This window comes from Pipistrellus kuhlii, unplaced genomic scaffold (genome assembly GCF_014108245.1).
Source record: "Pipistrellus kuhlii isolate mPipKuh1 unplaced genomic scaffold, mPipKuh1.p scaffold_m20_p_2, whole genome shotgun sequence".
Lineage (NCBI taxonomy): Eukaryota > Metazoa > Chordata > Mammalia > Chiroptera > Vespertilionidae > Pipistrellus > Pipistrellus kuhlii.
Window position 1 is genome coordinate 130,037,950 of NW_023425515.1, and position 25,127 is coordinate 130,063,076.

At 46.1% G+C, this 25,127-nt stretch overlaps 1 protein-coding gene across 3 annotated transcripts in view; it reads left to right on the forward strand.

Annotated features, from left to right (window-relative positions):
• The window catches only part of TGFBR3 (transforming growth factor beta receptor 3), a 199,080-nt gene that overhangs the window by 73,964 nt on the left and 99,989 nt on the right, over nucleotides 1-25,127 (forward strand). For 2 of the 3 annotated variants that reach the window (XM_045584353.1, XM_045584354.1), the window contains exon 3: nucleotides 6,022-6,209. In XM_045584353.1, coding sequence (XP_045440309.1) covers nucleotides 6,022-6,209 — 188 coding nt within the window. The remainder of the gene's footprint in view (nucleotides 1-6,021; nucleotides 6,210-25,127) is intronic. The other variant, XM_036443900.2, reaches the window with a different exon arrangement.

Below are 25,127 nucleotides of genomic sequence, written 5' to 3' on the forward strand. Positions count from 1 at the left end.
GGGGCAGAAGGATCCTGCAGTGCCCAGCTCCACAGTCTGTGGGAGTTTGTCCCTCTTTGCAGCTGACAGCATTGCAGAATTCCCTGTGGGACAATAACAGAAACCCTTATTAGCCAATGGTGTTGTTGGAATAAAATCTCCCCTCTGCAATGTCTTGGTCCCAGGCTATAATGTTACCCCTGGACTCCCTCTGCATCTTGACCATTTTTTATTACAGCTGAACACACGCTCCTCATTAGTACCCCGGGTGATCAGCATGCTGGAAATGACGCGGAATAGGTACCAGATGTTTGTGTCAGCGTGGTATGCGCGGGTATTTTAGAATGCTTCAGGATCACATTTATTAAATGTGAAAATTACTCACTATATCCTCTCCCAAACAATAACTGCCCCTCCCCGCCCAACATCTGACTCTGTTGCATGAGGTGTGATATTAATTTCTGCGGGGACAGATTAAATTTAAAGTGTGCGCAGCAAATGCATCTGTTCCCAAATGCTTTGTCTGCATTATGTCAAGTCTCCGGGCTGGCCTGCCGCCAGCGTGGACGTGGGGGTTCTGTAAGCAAGACTGGAATGCTGTGTTGTAGCAAAAGGACGTAATGAAAGGGTGAGTCTATTTGCATTTTTTTCTTTAAGTGGAACTGGGAATTTAGACATTGATGTTGTAGCCAGATCTTAGAAACGTTTCCCACGTGCAGATAAGCAAGCATTTGTGAAAAGGAGGAAGACATTTGGTGAAACAAGAAACTTGCTTGTGTGTTCTCCTTAAGTTTATGAAGTCTGTTAAGTCAACCGAAAGGCTGCAAGGGTGAACCAAGCAGCTTCTTATGTTTTATCAGACGTGAGTTACTACGTATGCTTGGTCCAGAAGTATGCTGACCAAGTCCTCAGGGGAAGGACTGGAAAAGGCATGGTAAAAGCAGGCAGTGCCTTGTCATGAGAAGAGCTTAGACCCCGAGTTTGAGAAACCCGGGTTCGAGTCCCATCCTGCCAGGTATTGGTGGTGTGTGATTTTTGGCAAGTTACTTAGCCTCTCTGAGACTCACTTTTTACGACTCCAAAATGGGTGTTTTAACTCTGTCTTTATGTGGTGTCATGAGCATTAGCGTGTGGCCCAGACAAGGAGCATGATCCTTTCACTCACTAAGACTCGAACCCTGGCTCATTAGGGGGATGGAACCCTAGTGGGTTCCACCATTTGCTTCACAGCCTTGCTGGGGCCCAGCTGCTGAAGGGAGGGCCCTGCTTTGTGAAAGGGGCTGCTTGCTTTGGGTCCCCTGCTGCATTTCTCACAGGGCTTACTTGCATCTGCACTGTCTTTGGTCAGTGAATGCTTTTAGTTAATAGAGGCAGCAACCTGTGGATGAACAGAGGCCATGTATCTGCTCTGGTGGCCGAGGAGCGTGTCCTGAGCTGGAAACATGGAGTCTGACTTCAGGTGAGGATGGAGGAGAACAGGTCAAACAAAACAGTACCCAAGACCGTGAGATGGGGTGGCTGAGGAGCAGTGGGGAAGGATAAAGTCAGCTTAGACTTTGAGACCAAGAGAAAGTTAGGCAGCTTTGGAAATGACTCCCGAAGAATCCGGGCAGGGCAAGTCCTGGATGCCCCCAAAAACGGGGCTGTCTAGATGGGGAGCAACAGTGAGGACGGTCTCTGGAGGTGCGTTACTGCCAGGCAGCACTTTACAGACAGGTTCGCCCAGCTCGGTGGCTGGCAACCCTCTTCTTACAATGGGAAGGAAATCTGTTCTACCCACGCTGCGGAGTTTCTGGGAGGCCTCAGACCCTTTCCCGGGTCTGTGAAACGCTCTCTGCTTAGAAAGCACGGCGCGAGGGCAGCTGCAGCATGCTGAGGATGTTGCTTTCAGCCAGCATCTCTCCTGCATCTCTGTGCCCCAGTTCGTGCTGACTGTGGGGAGGAGCTCCTGCCGTGCTGATTAGCATCATCAGCAGGACCTGCTGCTCGCTCGCTTGCTTACTGACTGTGGGGTAGAGATTGCCCAGGGAAGGAAGGGCTGTGGGTTTCCAGCGGTGGCCACAAGAGAAACTCCCAGCCTCCCGAGGGTGTCAGTGAGAGCCTGAGCTCGCAGCTCCGGGGCTCACAGGCCGCCACGAAAGTGAGCAGATGAGTCAGACGGGGTTTCGGAGCATGTTTGTGGCTGAAGCACTGCACTCGGGCCCCATGGTGGTCAAGCAAGGATCCAGGCGGCCTTGCTACCTCTGGCATCCGTGGGAGAGGCTGGGGGTGGGTCACCTGGCTGCCAGGCGGCCGTTTTTCTAACCGGAGCCGGGCCTGGCATTGTGTGGGTAGACTGCGGAAGGAACCGCTATGCGGCAAATGGGAAAGGATGGGAGACCAGTTCCTGGAGGTCGGCTGGGCCACAGGAGGAGGGACAGGAAGGCTCGAGGCTGACTCAGGAGGCAGCTGGATGAGGCTGGGGCCTGATGTGCTGATGGGGGAGACAGGATTGTTGTGCCATTGGGAGGAAAGGGCCTTGCCAGGACAGTGTCTGGGTTAACAGGACAAAAGCAGGTTTGGGTTTGGGTTTGTCTTCAGTGACATGTGAGCGTCAGGAAGCCTCAGCTGGAACTTGATTTTTTTTTATTTATAATATTTTTATTGATTTCTGAGAGGAAGGAGACGGAGAGCTAGAAACATCAATGACGAGAGAGAATCATTGATCAGCTGCCTCCTGTACACCCCCCCCCCCCCACTGGGGATTGAGCTCTCCACCCAGGCATGTACCCTTGGCCAGAATCAAACTGGGGACCCTTCAGTCTGCAGCCAATGCTCTATCCACGGAGCTAAACCGGCTAGGGCTGGGACTTGATTCTTAGCAGCCCAAAATGCTACCTCCTTTATTTCATGATTGAATTTTTCTTTTTATTACAAGACTAGAGGCCCGGTGCACAAATTTGTGCACAGGTGGGGTCCCTCAGCCTGGCCAGCAATCGGGGCTGATGGGAGCCATCTCGCCCAGTCCTGATAAGGACCCATCGGGGCCCGCCGGGGAAGGAACTGTGGGAGGTTGGCTGGCTATGGGAGGTTGGCTGTGAGGATGCACTGACCACCAGGGGAAGCTCCTTCGTTGACTGTCTGCTCCCTGGTGGTCAGTGCGCATCATAGCAACCAGTTGACTGGCTTTTTGGTTGACTGATCATAACAGTCGCTTAGGCTTTTATATATATAGATTGAAGCTTCAGCTATTAGATAGAATAAAAGAACTCTAGGATAGAGTCTCCTATTGGTAGGAAACCCATTGAGCATGGATCACCTTGTGGTTCTTTCCCCTTTCCTCTCTTACCACCTCCCCTCATTGATATTTCAGTGATGCTGTGTGCCAGGCATCATGCTGATATAAACAATGGAGTGATGAGCAGAATGAGCAGATGCTGTTCTTTTGCAGCCATTGGGTGTATGCAGACATCAAACAAATCATCACTTGACCAGAGTGTGCCCTTCCCTTGACCGTGGGTTGACTTGTATAAGCCATGGCTGGCACTGCAGCCCACCAGGTGGGGTCTGCCCTGTCCTGGACTTGGCGGGACAGAGAGCATAGACTCTAGGTGAGGCGTCCTCATCCTCAGCACTGGGGACACCCCCTCTCCAGCTCCCTCTCTCTCTCTGGAGAACCTTATCCTCTTGTGTTTCCAGTGAGTGTTTGCTTCCACCTTGATGTGGAGATGGTCAGTGTGGAGATTTAAGGAATTACCTGCTGGGTGATGGTAGCATGATCAGGAGGAGGTTGCAAGCCTTTTTGCAGATGTGTTTTGGGTCCAACTGTAGCCCAGTTGGAGCTTTGTACTTACCAAAATGGAACTGAAATGTGTTTTTAATTTACACTTAATCTGTGATAATGGCAAATTCATGATAGGAGGCTATGAAATCAGTTCGGGAGGGCTTTCCAATTTGAGCAGTCCTATCCGCTGTGTGTCCTGAGCTGAGCAGGAGACGCTCTCTCTCTGGAGCCCTGGGATGTGAAGTGCACCAGACATCCCGGTGTGGCTGGTGAAGGCAGGAGGGGAGCAGCATGGGGCACACCTGCTCCTGCCATTTGCCCTGTGAGGGAACCTCAGGGAATTGTACTCTCAGTACTCTCTGCCTTTGCTGATGTGACCTCTTTCTTCACTGCCTCTTAGAAAGCAGCTGGCCACAGTACAGGAACACAGAGGGTGGGAGTGATTAGTTGAGAAGGTACATACTTCATTTCAGAAGCGATAACTATTACCAGCCTACGGCATGTCCATGAGTTCTGAAGTAGACTTAGCACACTGGGCAGGACGCCTGCTTAGGGTACAGCAGTGGGGGTATGGGACTGCCTGGCTCTGAACTACATTTGCATTTTGGACCAGAGTTATAATCCTGTGTAGAGGTTGGGAAGACCTAATTGGTGTACACCCAGGCTTTTTATTTTTGGAAGACTGAGGTTTAGTGGGCCCTGTCCCAGCCTCCTGAACGATGAAAAGGGGTAACACCAAGCTCACAGGTGTGTGAGGTATATGTATTGAAGGTTCCTTCTTCTTCCTGGACGTCTCTATCAATCCAGCCAGTGTGAAATGAGGCTGAGCGGAGTGGGGTTGTACTCACATCGCTGTAGCAATCTGTTCTCCATATCAGTGCCTTAGAGTCCAATCCAAGGGCCTGGAATGGTGCTCTCTAATCACTGCTCAGAGAAGGGACCATTTTATCTTAAGCTCATTGATTCATTTAACAGATATTTTTGGAGCCAGGCACTGTGATGAGTGCTGAGGGTACAAAGATGAGTAACTCACCCACGGCCATCGGGGAGGTCACACTGGACTTGCAAAGACAGATGTATACACTCGTGGTTACAGTATGGAAAATGAAACAGCGGTGCTGGGCAGAGCGATTATAAGAGAACAGAGAAAGAGGACCTCCCTCAGTTTGGGATGTTGGTGGTGGGGTTGGAGTCACAGTGGAAGAGAGATTTGGGTAAAGGGCACAAGTTTGAATTATGGCACGGAGTTGAGAAACATCCTGGTATGTTTGGAGGCCATTAAGCTAGCTGGTGTTGCTGCAGGAGGAGGGGTGATGCTGGAGAGGTCAGAAGGGGCTGGATCAAGAAAGGCCTGTGTGCCAGGTTGAGGAGCTCAGGCTTTATTCACAGGCCAGGGGGTCTCCAGGGCAGGATACTGGGGAGATGGGAGGGGCCTGCATTTGCATTTGGAATAACCAGGGAGTGAGCACCCCTGGGTTAGATGGACAGTGCTTGAATAGAAGGCGACTTGGAGAGCTTGACCATGAAGGCTTCTTTTAGGAAGATCTTATATTGTCTTGGGACAGAGACAATGAGGGCTATAGGAGCTGATGATAAGAGGGATGCATGTATTTAGGATTTAAGGAGGAGAATGAGGAAACCACAGCCAGTGGTGACCAGGCTCTGCTCACATCCTACTTCTCCTGAGAGGGTTTTCAGATCTTTGACCCAGACTTTATTCTACACTCTGGTGCTATTTGCCTCCATTCTTTGCATCTTATTTTGTATTGTTCTTACATTTATTTTGCTTCGTCTAAGTAGCAGAAGCACTTGAAAGGTAGGGAGAACCTTATCCTCTTGTGTTTCCAGTGAAACTTTTTGGGGTATAATTTTAGGTGTTTAATATTATGTACGCATAATATTATTGGAACTTCAGGCAATTTATTTCATTTATTTCTGGTTTTCTTGTAAGAGGAGAAGGGAGAATTAAACACAGATGTCAAATGGGAGGTTTCCTCCATCCAAAGAAATATATTCATGACTTTTGCATCTAGAAGGGAATTGTAGTAATCAAATACACATCAAATCATTCAAAAGGAATATAAGAGAATTGGAATTTTAGAAGACTAGGCTAGTTTTTTTTTATTTTATTATTATTTATTTTTTTTTGTCATTTAGTTCTGGAAACAACTTACCTGGAAAGACTCCTTGGGTGGGCTGGCAGTGGCTTGTCTATCCAGATCAATTTGATTGTGGCACAATCGATTGTGGTTTCTGACGGATGTTTGTGATCCCGCCAGCAGGTCCAGAGCCCAGTGCCCACTGTGAACTGTCGCCAGTCAACGCCTCCCATCCTGTCCAGGCCTTGATGGAGAGCTTCACCGTCCTCTCGGGCTGTGCCAGCAGAGGCACGACGGGGCTGCCCCAGGAGGTGCACGTCCTGAACCTCCGGGGCCCGGACCCGGGGCCCGGCCAGCCGCAGAGAGAGGTAGGTACAGGCGCCAGGTTTCTACCCATGAACAAAGGGTCCTTTTCTTCCACTCAGAACCTAACAGGGATGATCCTGAATGAACATACGTGGGGAGGAGGATACGATGTACACTCGTGAGAGAAGGATTTCAGATTGTTCTCTGGACTGGTCAACTCCAGGCCTTCCCTCTCTAGAGATTCTTTCTAACTTTCCTGGCCCCTCCTGTTGGAAAGAATATTCTTACAAATTTCATCTTTTCTACATGGCTATGGAAGAACAGAATCGGGTACCATTGCTTTGTCATTGTAAATGTCTTTCCCGTCTTCTCCTGTGCTCCATCTTCCTTCTTTCTTTGCTTTGTCTTACGAACCTGTGGCTCCTGCAGGGTGAGCCAGGGAGATGGGAAGACTCTGGAATAAAGATGACAGCACTTGGTACTTGCATGAAAGGCCTGGGGGGTAGCTTCTTATGCTGTCCAGGCTGCTTTTCAAAGATGGTGGTGGTCTTGGTGTTGTGATGGTCCGAGCTCCTAGTGACTCAACATTTACTCTGCCCTCAGCACTGTGTGAAGCACGTACTGCATTTACTCCATGAAATCCCATTATTATCCTTATTGTACCTGTGACAGGCAGATGCACAGAGAACTCACTGGCTAAAGGTCAGTGGGTCAGAAATGACATGCAGCTCAGAAATGACCTAGATTGTGGGCCAAAAGTTGTCAGTCTTTCAGTTTTTGAGCTTCTGTGTGTCAGAAATGTTATCACTCAAGTATTTTCTCTCCAGGGAGAGAGAAACCACAAAAAATTCTGATTACAGTGAAGTGCAGGGAAACTAATCTAGAACAGAATTTATTTTTTGAACTTTCTTCTGGTCAAGAAAGTTAATTTCCAGAAACATTTGTTTGTGCGTGTCAACCACTCTGCCTTTTTCGGGGGGGGGGGCGGGGGGGGGGAGTGGAAATAGGAGAGGTGAGGTGTCCAGAAGGAAAAGCAAACTGATTTTAATCCTATGAAAGCGTGCAGAGTTGGCTCCTTTCAAAGACAAATCATCTAACCTTTCCAGCTACATTGGAAATTATTGTTAATGCTCTTGGTTGCTTGCCATTGTAGCTGCAACACTTATTTCAGGTCAGATTTCTTTATCCCAGTAATATGTCTTTAATTCTTAACTTATGCGGGAGAAATAGTGGTGGGAGGAAGAGGGGGAGAGGAGGAAATGCAGTTCCTAAGAAGCGCTGCTGACTCCAGCGATTCTTTGGCAGCAATAATTACCCATTTTATATATGCTTCTCAGAGGAACCAAGAAAAAAAGAAAGTTCAAGTTATTACAGAAGCAGCAACAGGAGAACATCCTGGTAGAGTTGTTGACTCTGCAAACAGGTTCAAATAAGACTATCGAAGCAAAAGAAAAACACCTCAGTGAATGACAGCAGTTCTTCCACACTTGTCTTTATTATGTTAGAATTCACTTTAGGCCATGGCAAGACCTCGGATACATTAACTTAGATGGTGCCAGGGGACAGTGTGTTCAGTGAGGAAGTAAAGAAAGCGTCTGTGAGGAGTGGTCTCTAAAGCTTGTTTAAAAACCTGACTATTCTTCATCTTCCTTCAGTATTTTTACTGTATGTGTATGGTTTTGGGTAAGTGATTTGAAGAGATTTCTTCTTCTTCTTCTTCTTCTTCTTTTTAAAAAATATATTTTATGTATTTTTTACAGAGAGGAAGGGAGAGAGATAGAGAGCTAAAAATGTCGATGAGAGAGAAACATCGACCAGCTGCCTCTTGCACACCCCCTATCGGGGATGTGCTCGCAACCAAGGTACATGCCCTCGACCGGAATCGAACCTGGGACCTTTCAGTCCGCAGACCGATGCTCTACTGCTGAGTCAAACTGGTTTCGGCTATTTGAAGAGATTTCTAAGACTAGGCAAGTAAAGGAATTGTGTTCTTTCTTTCCCTGGGGACTTTTAAGAATTAGATGGTTGTTCATTCCTGTTTGAAAACAAGATGAGATGAGTGATCTTTGGAAGTTTCACAGCTCAGAGCTGCACTCACATGGCGGACTGTGTGTTTGATACGTATGGGGTAGTGTGGAGGACATCAGAGCAGAGGGGCCAAGACAGAGAGAGTGAAAGGGTTTGTTCATGGGTGGTAAGATGAGGATGGAGAAATGTTAAATCTCTCTCACCTTCTACATATATGACTGTGGAGATACATTACTGAACCAATGCCAGCAGTTTTAAAAAATCATTTAAACCACATGATCCAGCAATTTCACTCCAAAATACATACGCACTCAAAAGAAATGAAAACATATGTCTACACAAAAACTTGTCCACAAATGTTCATAGCAACATCATTCTATGCTCTTGGTTGCTTGCCATTCTACTAGGGTTCAGGAATCTGGAGAAAGGGCTGTGACGCAAATTAATAAAGAGGCTAGAGAAGAAATATGAATTTGGAAGGCATTTTTGGGGAGCCAGAAGAGGCTTAATTCTAGTAACTAAGTTCCCCAAATCTTTGAGCCCAAGGCTTTTTATTCCCACATTTTTTCTATGGCAAAGCAGATATACATATCAAAGGTAAGGTTTGGTAAACAGTAAAGTATTATCAGGTTGTGGGAACTGCCTTCAGCTGTCTGGCAGCAGGCTATAATATATACAGATCTTCAGCCCCACTGAAGCCCCAAGGTTCAGCAGCCTTTTGATGAACTTCTTGCATTTTATTATGCCCTGCTGGAATTTGCTTCCAGCAATTCATAATAGCCAAAAACTGGGGACAACCCAAATGTCCACCAGCTAATGAATGGACAAATACTAGTAAGATATGGTAGATGCATACACTGGAATATCATTTAGCAATAAAAATGAAGAACTGATACATGCTACAACATGGATGAACCTTGAAATGCTTTGCTAAGAGAAGGAGGACAGGCATAAAAGACCACATATTGTATGATTCCATTTATATGAAATGTCCAAAATAGACAAATTTCTGGAGCTAGAAAGTAAACTAGTGGTTGCTTTGGGCTGAAGGGCAAAAGGGAGAAATGGGAGCTACTGCTGAATACAGGGTTTCTTTGGGGGAGGAACTGAAACATTCTCAAATTTTAGTGATGGTTCCACAGTTGAATATGAATATACTAAATACCATTGATAAATGTGAATATACTAAAACTCATTGAATTGTACTTTAAATAGGTGAATTTTATGATATCAGAATTTTATCTCAGGAAAGCTGTTTAAAAGAACCAGTAATTTGACTTGCCAGTAATTAGTCCATAAACTTTACTTTAATTGTATTCACTTTTTTTTTTTTTTTAACCAAGATTGTTTTCTCTTCCAACCTAAACTCACCTAACTCTTATTTTCACTGGGTGACTTGATTTTTATAGATATACTATTACATGGTCTGTGCTAAGAATCACAGCCAGTCCATTTTGGGGGTAGTAGTGGGAGGGGACCAGAGGCAGCCTTGGTGCCTGTCTCTACCGGATGGTAAAGGCAAATACTTTTCAAAAGGAAACGATGAATGTTGTTGCTTATAAATTAGCAAAAAGAATGCCAGCCTGGCTCCAAGCCATAGTCGGATGACAGCTGTAGTTGTTTTTCATGATGTCCTCCTCAAATGGGAGGGGATGACTAAATCAGCCCTCTTTCCCCTCTGCTTGTGGGTGCGCGATCAGCATGAAGACCTGGTATCAATCACGCCTCCCTAACACCTGATACGTTCCTACCTCCCAAGCGCTTAACCTTGTTCCTCATTCGTCAGCAGAGAGAGGCTGCCCTGTTCCTGGTGCAGGAGCTGACAGAGCCTTTACCTGGATGCAGTAACCACAGCAGGTTGACAAGATTCGGGGAAACAGTTTCTCTTAAGTTAGATGCACAGTTTTCTAGGCGAGCAGAGAATTTGTATCAGAAACCCACTTGCCACAGTAGTTTGGCTGTTGGCTTCCCTGCTGGGTTCTCATCAGGACAGCACAGACCCATCGCTGTGTTTTCCATCTGAGACCACACCTCTCATTTGTCGTCCTCGGTTTTGGACACAACAGCCTCGGAAGGGAACAGGGAACTGGAGAAGACTCCCCGGCCACAGAGCGCAGAGGAGGGAAACAGCCCCAGACGGCAGCTTTGTCTTCCAGAGTCAGCAGGCCTTGTCATGGGTCACCCTAAAAAACCAGCGCCCTGTGCTCCTTGACTTCAAAGTAGAACGCACCGTCACCCCCATCCCCTGTCAGATTTTGCTCCCTCAGAAATCATTTCCTGGTTTCTGAGAAGGCGTACAGCACCACCATTGGCTTGTTTACAGGAACGTACTTTCATTAGTTGCTAGAATGGCAACAGTTTTGTTTCCTATCATCTAATTTTCACTGCTTTTATGTGGCGATGTGTCTTTTCTATTTCTAGCCTAATTGCTTGCTCATTAGGAAAAGCTGCTGAGGATAATCCCCTCCTAAGCATTACATATGTGGATACAGACAGACCTCCTTTCAGGGCGCTTGGCTTTATTGCGCTTCACAGATGTTGCATTTAAAAAAAAATACATATTTTATTGATTTTTTACAGAGAGGGATAGAGAGTTAGAAACGATGAGAGAGAAACATTGATCAGCTGCCTCCTGCACACCCCCACTGGGGATGTGCCCGCAACCAAGGTACCTGCCCTTGACCATAATCCAACCTGGGACCCTTCAGTCCGTAGGCCGACGCTCTATCCACTGAGCCAAACCGGTTAGGGCAGATGTTGCATTTTTTACAAATTGAAGGCAAGACCCTCCATCAGCTAAAGGATTACAACTCGCTTTATTGCGGTGGTCTGGAATCCAACCCATGATATCTCTAAAGCATGCCTGCAAGAGATATGGGCGTTTACATTTCTGTAATTGTTTTGACAAAAAGGAGTGACTGTGAACAGCATGCCAGTGACTGGCTGCAGGGTTGGGGTGAGGATCTGGAGGCTACATTGTCGTGGGAAAGGGGCCAGATTTAATAACTTTGCTTCAGAAAACGCAGAACCCTCCTTTATGCATTTGTTTATTCTCTGCCTCATTAAAAAAAAAAAAAAGGATTTGGGATGGGCTTACAACAACAAGACATACCAACAGTGTAAGCAGAAATGCAAAGGGAGGACAAAAGAAAAACAGCAAAGTGAAGTTTGTTAGCCATGTGGGTAAATGTGGTCAGGATGGTTGGGTTTGAAAGTTGGCTCCAAGCTTCTTGGCAGGCGGGACCGAATGGGATGTGTGGTTAATCACACATATGGCTCCAAGTCCGTTTTACTTTGTACCTTCTCTGAGGTACATCCATCTCCTGGTTGTTTCTGAGGGCAGGAAGGATCACAACTGGGAGAAAGGGATCACATCTGAAACGCTAACTGTTCTGCTTGCCTCTGGACAGCTCCCTTATCGCCACTCTCTCCCCTTCCCGTCCCCACCCGTCACCAAATAACAGCACTGGCTTCGATGGTGGTGGCGGAGAGGTGCCTGCCATGGGCCAGCCGCCTGCCCACACTTGTGTTCTGGCCTCCAGGCCTCCTCAGCCTGAAAGGGAGGGAGGCTTGAGGAGGTTGAACCCTGGACGCTGGGCCATGTCTTTGGACTCAGTGGTCTAAGCTCTCCCCACACTTCAGTCCACTCGCCTTTTCCGTAGCTCTTACCCTGTCCAGTCTCCGTTGGCTCTCCCTGCGGGGTGAGCCAGCAGATCTCCCGCCCGGGCTTGGGGTTCGCACGTAGTCTTGCGATTGCTTCTTCCAGTGCTCGGAGTTCCTTTTTGGTTCCCTTCTTCATTTCCTGGCTGTGGCTTTGGGGCAGTGTGAAGACTGGACTGTGTGGGGCAGTGTCTCTTTTTTCCTTTCTGGTGTAGAAGGTTATTACGTAGCTCAGAAGCCCTGCACTCTTTGTGGCCGTTAATACCAACACTGCTAGTAAATGCCACTCCGAATTGTTTTCATAGTGATCATCCCCCATAAGGCTTTCAGCTGCCTTTACAAAAGTAACTCACCTGTTCTCTACTTCAAATCCATGACTTCTTGTAACCAAACTTGCTTGGACTGTCTGCTAAAGGACTCTTCCTGCTATGAACGAAATGCAAGCGCTTCTGTATGTGGCGTGTGCCATCTGATTTGATGTGCTTTTAGCTTACTGTGAGGAATTTGGCAGCTCAGGGGTTCGGTATTTTGGCGAATTGTACTAACCTGTTTACCTATCTGTCTGAATGTTGTCTTAGTAGGTGGACATGTTCTCTCTTTTTACCTCCTCAGTTTTAGACAGATTAGTGTTGGGGCGGAGGGAATGGGTGTGTGGCTTACCACTACCACTAAAAGAACTAATGCAAAATTTCAAGGCAGGCCTTTTGGAAAGTACATATATGAGGGCCACATTTTTTCTCTCTCTGTCTGGGGCAATTTTTCTTCCACTGTTATTCACGAATGCCTTCCCAATGCTAGTCCTGTGTATATGCAAAATAAAATAAAATAAAATAAAAATAATAAATCAAAACAAACTCAAGGTTATTTATGTTTTAGAGATCTTATAGATAGTAGCTCTTACCCTGTCCAAGTGAATCCCTCAAACACAGACATGGAAAGTGGTGAAATGCAGTTAATAAACAAATACCTTCCATATACAAACACTGCCTGGTGTTCCTCTAAAATTTCTAAATGGAGGTTGTTTTGGAGTCACTGATGATGCCCTTTTGGCCACCACAGCCGGACAGGTAAGATCACCTCTGAGCTGCCACCTCTGAGCTGCCACCTTGTTGCAGATCTATAGCAGGTAGACCAGAAGGTTACACTGACAGCAAGGGTCACATCTCCCAGAGGCTTCCCTCCCCCATTCCCTCCCTCCCTCCCTCTTCACCTCCTCACTTCCTCCATTCATTTGAGTGTTGCTATGGAAAATTTTCCCTTCACTTGAAAGGCAACTGAATTGGACTCACATAGGATTGGAGGCCCTAAATAAATAAGACAGTCACCTTGTTTAAAAAGAATTGCCCCATTCACTTGAAGATACTCAGTGCACTTTATTTTTTTTTTAAACTTACTTTATTGACAGTAAAAAGGTTTTACTTATTTATTTGGTTAATCCTCACTCAATATTTTTCCATTGGTTTTTAGGGAGAGTAGAATAGAGAAAGACAGAGAGAAACATCGATGTGAGAGAAACACATGGAGTGGTTGTCTCCTGCAGGAGCCCTGATCAAGGTACATGTCCTTGGCCAGAATCGAACCCAGGACCCTTTGGTCCACAGGCGATGCTCTATCCACTGAGTCAAACCAGCTAGGGCTTCAGTATACTTAAAGGATGACGCTTTGCCAGGAAGTATGGAGGTGCCAGGATTGAACAGAGGAGCAGGGTTGGGAACAGCAAAGCAACTAGACCTCCAGCTACTGTCTCAGCAGAGGACAGTGTCTGCCAATTAGAATTGGCCATGCCAGTCAAGGATGGTTTCTTACACACTGGGGCAAGATGTTCCATCTGAAGCACAGCTTTCAAGTAGGAATTGTCCAAAAACCCAGCCTTGGAATTTTAGAAAAAGTGAAAGCAGAAATCAGAGTGGTAAGTGTAAACATCAGGGTTTAGCAACAAGCCAGGACATAAGCTAAGCAACCGAGTTACAAGGTCTCATCAAGATGCTGGCTGGCCACATCGCTGAGATCCTGTCACTTCACAGTAACATCCAGATGCTGTAAAATTGCCCTGGGAAGGCACAGAGGGACTGGGTCTGGTTGGACTCTGCCACTTTCCCCTGGGGTAATGCTGCTTCAAGTTCTTTGCTGGCTGGGGGCTGGCCGATTGAAAGGACCTCTTATTGTCGCCTCTTTCCCAGTCTGGGGAGACACCGCCTTGCCCCCTTCTCAACTGTGTCCAGCAGCAGCGTTTTCCAACCCATGTGGTGTGTTTGTCTTTTATGGAAGTTAGGGTTACAACCCTGACCCACGCTATTGTTGCTCTGGTCACTTCTTTTGACTTTTCAAAAATTGTATAATTTCCTGAAAATGTTGTTAGAAAATGTTTCTATAAGGTCATCCTCCACATTTGAAAATGTGACTTTTTGCTCTTAGGATGTTTTGGGGAGTGCTTTAAAAAGCAGCAGACCAACGTAAGGAGCAGGTCTGCCAGCCTGAGAGCCAGATGTGCCGCCTGGGCAGAGGCCCAGCGTGTGCAGAACATCCAGGGACCCAGCTCGTGCCTTCTTGTTTCCATGGCTGGTGAGCCGTCCTGGCATTTTGTTTGAGAATAAAAGGAAATTTACAGCTAAGGTCTGACTTAAATATTCAAACTCGGCACAAGTATTTATAATATTACTTCAGTCATGCCCCCGCTGTGTTTTTAAATATTTCTATGGAAATTAGACACACGTGTCATTAGTTCTGCTTTTCTTTCTCCCACAGGGGAGGGGCCATGTATGAACTTGGTCCTGCGGATCACCTCTCCACACCACCGTACGTCTCTTTTCCCTACCGTTCTCACTTCTTGGATGGGTGAATGTCTGTGTGTCATGCCCTTCCCGTCTTTCCTCTCTGCAGCCTGACTGCTGGTCTCCTGCTTTATCTCTGGGGAGTCACTGATGATGCCCTTTTGGCCAACTCCTGGGATGCTGGGGTGGGAGAGGTGCCCTGGAGACCACCGAGTCCTAACCGTCTTACAGAGGAAGCCAGGACCAGGGGGTGACATGATGACTTATTCACTGACAATTAAGAAATTGGCACCATTGCTGGGTGAGAATCCAGGGGCCTCAATGCCTATCGCGGAGTTCTTTCTACCACAGTGCCTCTCCCCACTGTTACTCCTTCCCAGCTCCTTTTATGAATCCTCTTTTCTGGCATCTCTCTCTGGGTTTAGGATGTTACCTTAGTCTGGTTCTCTTTTATCTTTAAAAAAATATATTTTTTAATTGATTTCAGAGAAGAAGGGAGAGGGAGAGAGAGATAGTACCATCAAAGATGACAGAGCATCATTGATCTGCGGCCCCCAGCTCACCCTCTACTGGAGATCAAGCCTGCAACCTGGGCATGTGCCCTGGTCAGGAATCAAACATGACCTCATGGTTCATGGGTGGACATTCAGTCACTGAGCCACGCTGACCAGGCCTCTTTCTATCGTTCCATCTGTTTTTCTGTTTGTTTCTCAGCTTCTCTTTCTTCTCAGAGGTTCTTGGCTGAAGTACGGTCCTCAGGCCTTGTTTTCCTTTGTCTGTGCTCCCTGGGTTGGCTCGTTTGTTCTTGGTATTTCGGTTGTCATCTCCATGCCAAAGATCCCCGGTCTCTCTCCAAGCTTCTCCAATGAAGCTCCAGTCAGCCTCTGAAGCACCTTACCTCTCAGGATGTGCCTCCAGCTCCCAGGTGCCTACGCCATGCTGTGGAGGAGAGGCTGTCAGTTAGGTCAGATAGGGGGTTAACTTCAGCCATCTAATTCTCTAAGCCGCAGTTTCGTCATCTGCCAAATGAGATGATCGTAGCAGTTCTTTAGAAGGTTCACTGAGGATTGAGAGATGTTTCTATGGCCTTAGGGCTGGCATATGTTCCTGGGACACAGGACACAGTCCAATGCTAGCCCTTTTTCATATGTCTAAAATTGAATGTAAGAATTTTTCCTAAGCCCTCTGCTACTCTAGTGCTCGTTTATTAGTCCAACATCCCTATACCATCAATGTCACTGCTACCATCTGTCTTGGGACATTTGAGTCATCTTGGATTTATGCATTTTCTTCAAACCCTCTATTTGATTCTTCACCAAGTTTTATTGACATTTCCTCTGCAATTGCTCTTATATCTCTGTGTCCCTCATTACTGACCCTGAAGCTTCCTCATCCAGTCTCCTGACCTGGCACCTTCAGGCCCTGATTCTTTCAGTCTGGCTTGCAGACTATCTCATAAAACCAATTTTCTCTAAAAAAATACTCTCGTAACTCATTTACTTGTCCATTCATTTACAGACTTCTTCAATGAATTATTTATTGAGGTCCTACTGGGTGCTAGGTAGACATGCTATTAGATTCTTATTCCTCTTTATATCTTCATCACTTATTGGCCTGTAAGAGAGAATAAATTCAATACAATATGACAAATAATATGACCATTATTTGTTATACAAGTAATAAAACTTTGTAGGACCCTAACAGAGGCAGAGGCATTTTTATATGCAGGTGAGGGAAGGGTACCCCAGAGAGAACATTGACGAAGGGCTTGAACGGTACGTAAGTGGAAGTTGCTGTGCAGAAGAAACGGGAGACCTCCACGTACACGAGGGGAGAGCAGAAACTATGTGCGGAGGGAAGTTCTTTCATATACACATGAGGCTGGAGCACCAATCGGCGAGCAGCAAGCTGTGGCCTTTGGGCCAAGTCCTGCCTGGTTTTGTATTTATAGGGTGTCCCCCCAAAATGTATACACACACTTGGAATAAGTATAAAGGCAGTGTTTATGAAGAATATTTTTCATTTTCAAAGTTGAGCTAGCAGCTATTAAAGTGTGTATTACATTGTTTGGGGCACTCTGCATGTTATTTACATACCATAAAGTTCACGGGTTTCAAAGTGTATGTGTCCGTGATTTTTCGTGTACTTGTAGAGTTGGGCAGCCATCATCACAGTCTAACTTCAGACCATTTTTAGCACTCTCAAAGGAGACTTTTACCCGTGTTCCCAACCCCTGCTTTAGGCAACCACTAATTCCCTTCCCTTCTTTAGAGATTTGCCTATTCCGGATATTTTCTTTTAATGTAATCATGCAATATGGGAGACTTTTCACAATGCATTTGAGCTTCATCCATGTATTAATTATTTCATCCCTTTTTATTCCTAAGTAGTGTTCCATTGTATAGCTATACCACATTTTGCTTATCCATTTGATGCCTGTTTAGTAAGTAAGGTTTTCTGGGATCATATTCACAACTCTTCCTTTATATATTGTCTGTGGCTGCTTTCTCACTGCGGTGGCAGAGTTGAGCAGTGTGATAGTAGTGTCACCTGCACGGCCTACAGAGCCTAAAATATTTATGATCTGGCCATTTGCAGACACAGCTTGCCACCCCTGGAATAGGATGGCAGCAATGGTGGGGACAATGGTAGTGGGGCCAGGAAATGGAAGATGAGAACAGAATGGCAGCACGAGTAAGGATTTGGACTTAATCCTGTGGATCAGTCTTTCTCCAAATGTGTGGTATATGAACCCCCTGCGTCTGAATCCCTTGGAGAGAGGTGTGAGTGCAAACTCCTGAGCCTCACTCCTGACCTTTCACTGAATCCGTTGCCCCACATCACTTTCCTTCATTCTCCCTGAACTTCTTTCTTCATGTTCGCAATCCTTCCCATGTTACAAGCCCATGTGTAAGTCTGAACGCTTCAGCCAACCCTTCCTGAATCCTCCTCCACCTCCCTTTTGTCTTTTAAAATATATTTTTATTAATTTCAGAGAGAAAAGGAGAGGGGGAGAGAGATAAAAACATCAATGATGAGAGAGAATCATTGATCGGCTGCCTCACCCATTACACACACACACACACACACACACACACACACACACCCCAGCCTTCTAGGGATCGAGGCCCATAACCTGGGCATGTGCCCTGAACTGTGACCTCCTGGTTCATAGGTCAACACTCAACCACGGAGCCACACTGACTGGGCTACCTTCCTCTTAACCTTGATCTGAATCCCCTCCTTATTCCAGCACAGTCTGTACCTCCCCAGAGTATGGGATTATATGTTTTCTGGCATTATTTGCTTCCAAATCATCTATGTCAGTGGTCGGCAAACTCATTAGTCAACAGAGCCAAATATCAACAGTACAATGATTGAAATTTCTTTTGAGAGCCACATTTTTAAAACTTAAACTTCTTCTAACACCACTTCTTCAAAATAGACTCGCCCAGGCCGTGTTATTTTGTGGAAGAGCCACACTCTAGGGGCCAAAGAGCTGCATGTGGCTCTCGAGCCCATAGTTTGCTGACCACAGACCTATGTTAATCTTGCACTCCACGCTGGAGAGCAGCATCCTTAAGGGCAGGAGCCACGTCTTGGCCTCTTTTGCACTGTGCGCAGTGGGTTCTCGCACGGCCCGAGGGCGTTATTTAAGGATTACGTCCCTTTCCACAGCAGCGCACCTTTAGTTAACCTGCATTGTATCCCTGGACTTGATGTTTTGTCCCCCGGCTGTTCCTGCCTGCTGTGGCTGAGCAGGGATCCTCTATTTTGCATTCCTGCTCTGATTTATTTTCCCAGCTAAAGCTCATGCTACTGCAATTTACTCTAAATGCTCCAGATCTCGGTTTCAGTCTTTCCCCAGCCTGTTTCGGAGCTTTGCTACGTTTTTCTTTACTCTTACAGATTTTAGTCATCTGCTGGTGAACTAGTTAGCGTTTCCCTGAGCAGGGCAAAAAGCTATAAATGGCTTTTGACTCCATGCGGCTCCCTGGGGTGGCGCGTTTGATGTGAGCCAGGTTTGAGGTTGGGCCTCTGAGAACGATTTGTCCTCACCGTGCAGGGGGATGCCAGCCAGCCAGGTCTCTACATGGCCCATGTTAGCCACCCTCGGCTCTTCCAGGTGAAAGAGGTCATTTTTGCTCCACCTTGTATAGTTAACTATCTAATAACTTTGATTTTTAAAATTTTGGTTTTTTTTTTTTTTTTTTTTTTCTCAAGGAGCACTTAAAATATCCCTGCCTGTATAGTAATTTGTTCCCTGTTTAATGTGGCTTTTTCCTTTGTTTACACTGGACCCAAGTCTTTCTAGCTTGTTTTCTAAGTCAGCTCAAAAGTTGCTGGTCATTGGATTTGGCAGCCTTTCCAAGCCTTACCCACCAGAACCCTACAGGAAGTTGTGTGTCGGCCAGAAGAGTCTGTTTATTTAGAGCATGGTGTCCAGCAGAAGCAGCCCATTTATGAGGGTCTGGTCTTAAAGACACAGGGATCCGAATCTGTGTCTGGAGGACCAGCTGCTCTGGCTCCCACCTCAGATCTGTGCCCTGTGCTCTCCTCTCCGGACGGCCAGGCCACCGCACCCAGGCTGCGGGGTCATTGAAACAGTGCTTCCTCTGCGCCCCTGGGCCTTCTCTGAAATGCTAAAACATCAATGGCCAGATACTAGCTAGACCTTTTAAACTAATGCAAATTTACGTGTTGGCTTTTGTGAGTTCCTATCTATTGTCTAGTGTTCGGGGAGGCTTTTGCTCTGAGTGCACCCCTCATTTAGAGCTAAAACTAAGTTGAAACAGCTATGCCTTTGACTCCTGGGCATGGTTCTTTGCCTGCAACCATCTGGCATCATCTGGGTTCTAGTCCAAGATACTCCTACAATAGTGCTTTATACTTATGGCACTTTCATCCAAACCACAAAGTCCTTTGGCCAAATCTAGAAGTTTTACATCCCTGGGGGTGGAAAAGAGGCAAGTTGCAGGTATGACTTGGCTCCTTTTGAAGATGGACTAGATTAGATGTTCCCGGGTCTGAGTGTGAGCCAGGGAGCGCCAGCTGTAGGATGCAGGATCAGTGCAAGAGCCTAAGTCTTGTCTTGCGTGGAGCCCACACACCACATTGTGCACATTCAAAGTTAATTTCTATTTGTTGATACATGTGTACACTCACCTGATTCTTCTTGAATTTGCTTTGGCAAGCTAGTGATGTGGCTGTTGGTTTTATGTGGCCAGCGCTGGGTTTACCGCAGGGTAGCTACTCAATACCTGTGCATTGCTTTGAATGGAGGCTGCATTCAGATCTTAAGAAGTGAGGCGTTAAAGTGTGGCCTCACTCCTAGTGAGACAGAGGAATAGAGAGATGGCAGCTGGGAAGAGGACTGAGAAATGAAAGGTGGAGAGAAAATGAGTTTTATCATACCACTAGCTTCCTGGGGGCAGGGGATGAGGCTTGAGGGGGAGAAGGGGTTGTTCATTAGTGCTCTACATTTGGGTTTTTGGGAGATGGAAGTTATATTGATATTTCTACCTCAGAATACCTCTTAAAACGCATTGACTTTCTTGATGTCTTGGGTAACTTGAACACTTAATGAAGTTTAAAACAATATTTGCCGAAACTGTTTTGGCTCAGTGGATAGAGCATCAGCCTGCAGACTGAAGGGTTCCCGGGTTCGGTTCCAGTCAAGGGCATGTACCTTGGTTGTGGGCACATTCCCAGTAGGGGGCGTGCAAGAGGTAGTTAATAGATGACTCGTCGATGTTTCTAACTCTCTATTTATCTCTTCCTCTCTGTGAAAAATCAATAAAATACATTAAAAACAAAACAAAACACATCCTTCCACACCTTTCAGCCTCAAGTAGATAGACATGCAGGCAATGCTTTCCTTGGGAAGTCTGAGGAGGAGACAGGAGCAAGCTGAAGCCCCAGGGAGCCAGAGGTCCATCTGGACACGGACATGCATGCTTGGGTGTGAGACATATGGGCATCTAGGGTGTCTCCTTTGCTTGCCATGCGCAATCTCAGATTTGGGGGTCTTCCAGAATCAAAGGCAACTGGGGAGCTTACTTTCCAATGATGAGTCATGCTTGGGCACGCTGCCTCCCTCATCTGGCCGCAGAGATCTTTTGGGGCCAATTACCCTCCCTTCTATTCCAAACACCCCCCAGGTTTTGATTTGGTGCAGCTGGCCATGGGGCTCGGCCCATTCCCCGCTGTGAGTTCTTTCTGCTGAGCCCAGCATCCTTCAGATGCTTTTCATGCTGGCCCTTTATTGCTCTTTGTTGGTGGGCAATGCCTGTGCTGCTATTTATTTTTGTTTCCTGCTTTTTTTATGGGCTGGAGGCTCCCCTCTTTTCTCCCTTATCACTGCTGGTTGTTAAAATAGTGAGAATCTGCATGAAATGGGTAATATTACCATTGTGAACAAGTATTTCTCTGAAAAATATTTTTTTTTTCATTTTTAATGCTGTTAATATCTAATTCCCAGTGTTTTAGTTGGAAGCCATTCAAATTTCCCAAATCATAAAATCTTACAAAGCCTAATCCAAGTTTTTTTTTTTTTTCTTTATTCAGTTCTCCTTCTATTTGCATTTTATTTTTTTAAAGGTGCCTGCCTATTTTCAAATAGGGAACTGACCTATGTTGTTTGGAGACCAGAGTGATATGACCCCTGGACGTGTTGTGAATCTTTGGGTGTGTTTGGAGCAGTGCAGGAGGGTCATTTTTTTTGTCCTGTTTTTGCCATGTGTTCTTATATACATTTCCTAACCACTTTCCCTGGCTTGGTACTATTACTGTGTATATGACCTACATGTGTTTCCTATTTTTTATGACTCATACTTACGGTACTCGTAAAGGTTTCTCCTTTATCTTGGCTCCGAGTGGCGAGCCCACTTGCACATTTCCAGCAGAGACGTGGGTTGGGACTTTCACATTTAATCCTGCAGAGCAGGCCTCCTGCAGGCCCAGTGCAGGAAGCATGACATAGTCATCCGGGCCACTGCCTCCTCCCGGGGAGGCCGGCACCTCAGTTTCTGTGAATGAATGAATGAATGAACTTGTGTTTTCCAGGCTCCCTCTCCCTTTGCCCCTTTTCGTCATTTTGCTGCTTATGAGTGAGACCACCCGAGGGTGACTTGATGGAACAAATGCTTTACTCCTTTTCCCTGCCAGTCACTGTGTTAAAGGCTTTGGTGGAGGAAGAGATGGAAGTAATTAAGCTGAAATGGTATTTGTGTTACATGTGGCAACCAGTATCCTGGGGATCTTCTTGGCTTCAGATAAACTATTTAGACCCAGGAGACTGTCACAGGCCAAGGATGGCTTCTCCCCAAAAGGCTACAGGACAAAGACCATTGCTTGCAGCAGAGCAGCAGAATGTTTTTTTTTTTTTTTTTTTTTTTTAAAATATATTTCTTTATTGATTTCAGAGAGGAAGGGAGAGGAGGGAGAGATAGAAACATCCGTGATGAGAGAGAATCATTGATCGGCTGCCTCCTTCACTTTCCCTCCTGGAGGTGGAGCCTGCAACTTGGGCATGTGCCCTTGTCTGGAATCAAACTCGAGACCCTTCAGTCCGCAGGCCACCAGAGTGTTCTGTTTTTTGATACCTGTGGCTGCCTACACCTCAGTTCACACAGCCTCCAGAGCTCTCCAATTGAGGGCTCAAATGCTGGGAGATAGGTGTGTGTGTGTGTGTGTTGCTTTGGTTTAGAAGCCTCACACCTCACATGAGCTAATGACAACTGTGCTCTATAAGAACCGTTTCTGTGGTGCCCATGAAGGACTTTCCTCGCTAATAGGCTCACTGATCTTAGTAAAGCCCCCAAGTATCTCTATCAGATATTTTTAATTTTTCCAATCCCAATATATTAACCAATCAGGGGTAATTATAACTACAAGTAAGATTACAAGGGTTACAGAGTTAATAAAATTAACAGAAGATCAAATTCTCAAGTAGAAGAGGAATACGTCTTGCTAATACTCTCTTCACACCTGTGGATTTTCTTATTATTATTTGTATTCCTCACTGCAGTTGGCTCTGTCATGGCTCTCAAAAAAAATGCCCACCTCCTAATCCCCCAAGTAAATGTTACTATGTGAATTTTCTATAGAAAAAAAAATTGCAGATGTGATTGATTGGAGGATTTTGAATTGAGGAGGTTCTCCTGGATTATCCGGCCTTTAAATGCAATTACACATGTCCTTACAAGGCTGAGATTTGACATAGAAGAGGAGAAGGCAATGTGACCATGGAGGTGGAGGTTGGAGTGATTGTAGCCGCAAGACAAGGAATACCGACAGCTATGAGAAACTGGAAGAGGCAAAGAATGGATTTTCTCTTAGGGCCTCTGGAAGGAGCACAGCTCTGCTGACACCTTGACTTTGGCTCAGTGATACTGAATTTGGACATGTGGCCTCATGAATTATGACAGAATAAATTACTGTTGTTTTAGTTCACCACATTTGTAGTAATTTGTCACAGCAGCCAAAGGAAATTTATACACTCCCTATCTCACATTAGTGTGGGAGATTATCTTGAGTGCCATGCAGCCTTCTGTCCCCATTTTATTCCCTGTTTATGTCCCCATCTCTGTAAAAAACGCTACCGTCTAGTTACCAAGGCCAAAAACCTTGGCATTATCCATGGTTTTCTATGTCTTCTCTGATATCACATCCAATCCTATGTATTCTACCATAAAAATATATTCTGTACTCACCCACCTTTAATCTCTACCCTTTCCCTTACTCTGCCTCTCAGTCCCCACCACCACCTTTGGTCTGAGCCATCATCACATCTTTACTTGAGACACAGTGGACCCTAACTCAGGCAGGTCTCTTAAGAGGAAAGGGTCTGTTATGTTGGAAGCCCAATCCCACTCTTTACGAGCTCTGTGACTTTGGGCAAGTTATGCTATCTATAGGGTGTCCCCCAAAACATCCACACACACTTTGAAGAATTATAAAATACATTTCATTTTCAGAATTGAGCTATCAGCTGTTAAAATGTGTATACATTTTGGGGGTGCACACCCTGTATATAGTATCTAATTAATAGGTTGCTGTGACAAATAAACTGTGACAAGTGCTTGGAACAGTGCTTAGAAAATAAGCATTCAGTAGACGTTAGCTACATCATAATTTGCTAAGCTATATTCTCCCCATAGCAACCTTAATGAGCCTTTTAAAACTTAAGTCCAGGCACAGCATTTACCAGCTCAATTTCCTACAGTAGCTTCCCATCCCCTTTAGAATAAACTCCCCAATCCGCAGCTGAACTTTCAGCCTTCTCCCACCACTCCAGCCATATTCACTGCAGTTGTTGGCCCCCTGCCCTTCAGAGATGCAGAGCAGGTGCACTCCTGCCTCCCACCCATGGCTGAAGCATGGCTGTTCACAAGGCTTGTTCCTCCCTCCATCCGGGCCCACCCAGCCTACCTCTGCAGAGCCCTTCATGGACCACTCCATTTCAAACAGCCACACCCTTTTGTCTCCAAACTGTGTTTCATATTTTTAATGTAAAATTTTTAATAGAATTTATTGGGGTGACATCCTATATAATAAAAGCATAATATGCAAATCAGCCTAACAGCGGAATGACAGGTCGCTATGATGCACACTGGCCACGAGGGGGAAGATGCTCAACACAGGAGCTGCCCCCTGGTGGTCAGTGTGCTCCCACTGGGGGAGCACTGCTCAGCCAGAGACCGGGCTCACGGCTGGTGAGCACAGCAGGGTGGTGGGAGCTTCTCCTGCCTCTGCTGCAGACGGGCAGTAAGGAGTGAGGGGTCCTGGACTGCAAGAGCCCTGGACTGTGAGAGGGATGTCTAACTGAGGGTTCCTGGACTGCGAGAGGGCACAGGTTGGATGAGAGACCTCTCCCCCTCTGCCCCCCAGTACACGAATCTCATGCACCAGGCCTCTAGTTGGTTAATAAAATTATATGGGTTTCAGGGGTATAATTCTATAATACATGATCCATATATTGTATTGTGTGTTTCCCTACCCCATTGTTTTACATTTTCATGATAACACATATCACCACTTGATATTTATATGTAAATGTATTTTTAAATATATTTTATTGATTTTGTACAGAGAGGAAGGGAGAGAGATAGCAAGTTAGAAACATCGATGAGAGAGAGTCATCGATCATTTGCCTCTTGCACACCCCCTACTGGGGATGTGCCTGCAACCAAGGTACATGCCCTTGACCGGAATCGAACCCGGGGCCCTTCAGCCCCCAAGCCGACGTTCTATCCACTGAGCCAAACCGGTTTCGGCTATGTAAATGTATTTTTAAAGGATTTTATTTATTTACTTTAATATATTTTATTGATTTTTTCACAGAGAGGAAGGGAGAGGAATAGAGAGTTAGAAACATGGATGAGAGAGAAACATTGATCAGTCGCTTCCCAAACACCCCCCACTGGGCATGTGCCCGCAACCAAGGCACATGCCCTTGACCGGAATCGAACCTGGGACCCCTGAGTCCATAGGCCCACGCTCTATCCACTGAGCCAAACC